The sequence below is a fragment of the Propithecus coquereli genome, unplaced genomic scaffold (assembly GCF_000956105.1).
Source record: "Propithecus coquereli isolate 6110/MARCELLA unplaced genomic scaffold, Pcoq_1.0 Scaffold10595, whole genome shotgun sequence".
In the NCBI taxonomy this organism is placed as follows: domain Eukaryota; kingdom Metazoa; phylum Chordata; class Mammalia; order Primates; family Indriidae; genus Propithecus; species Propithecus coquereli.
The window spans coordinates 8,566-8,965 of NW_012134520.1; the positions used below are offsets into that span (position 1 = coordinate 8,566).

Here is a 400-nt window from a genome sequence, read left to right on the forward strand (position 1 = left end):
CCAAAGGCCACGTCCCCTGTGGACATGGAGGCAGCTGGGTGTTCTCAGGCTCCCCATGGGACTGGGAGAGCAGAGAATGGAGGCACACACCTGTCGCCAGCAAAGGCGTTGCTCTCTGACAAGAAGCCAACACCCCACCGAGTGATAAAGCTGAAGAGGACTCCTCTGTGCCTGGTGGCAGCTTCCAGGAAGTCCTGTTGTCCCCAGCCACCTGCCCCCGAAGCTTCTAGCACTGTGGGTGTGCATACTGAGAACGGGAAAGATGAGGCTAATGGATAAGAGTGGTGGACTTGAAACTTCTGTCGGTCTTCCAAAGCTCCCAACCCGTTCGATACAAATGAGTGACACCGTTTCTTGATGCAGTAGAGGGGAAAGCTTATGTCTTTATACTTAGGGTTTT

At 53.8% G+C, this 400-nt stretch overlaps 1 protein-coding gene across 1 annotated transcript in view; it reads left to right on the forward strand.

Annotated features, from left to right (window-relative positions):
- Positions 1-381, forward strand: part of LOC105811940 (BTB/POZ domain-containing protein KCTD18-like) — a gene marked incomplete at its 5' end in the record, with an annotated part of 8,161 nt that extends 7,780 nt beyond the window's left edge. Inside the window, 1 exon segment of the mRNA XM_012646249.1 lies at positions 7-381. Coding sequence (XP_012501703.1) covers positions 7-279 — 273 coding nt within the window.
- Between the last annotated feature and the right edge of the window lie 19 nt (positions 382-400).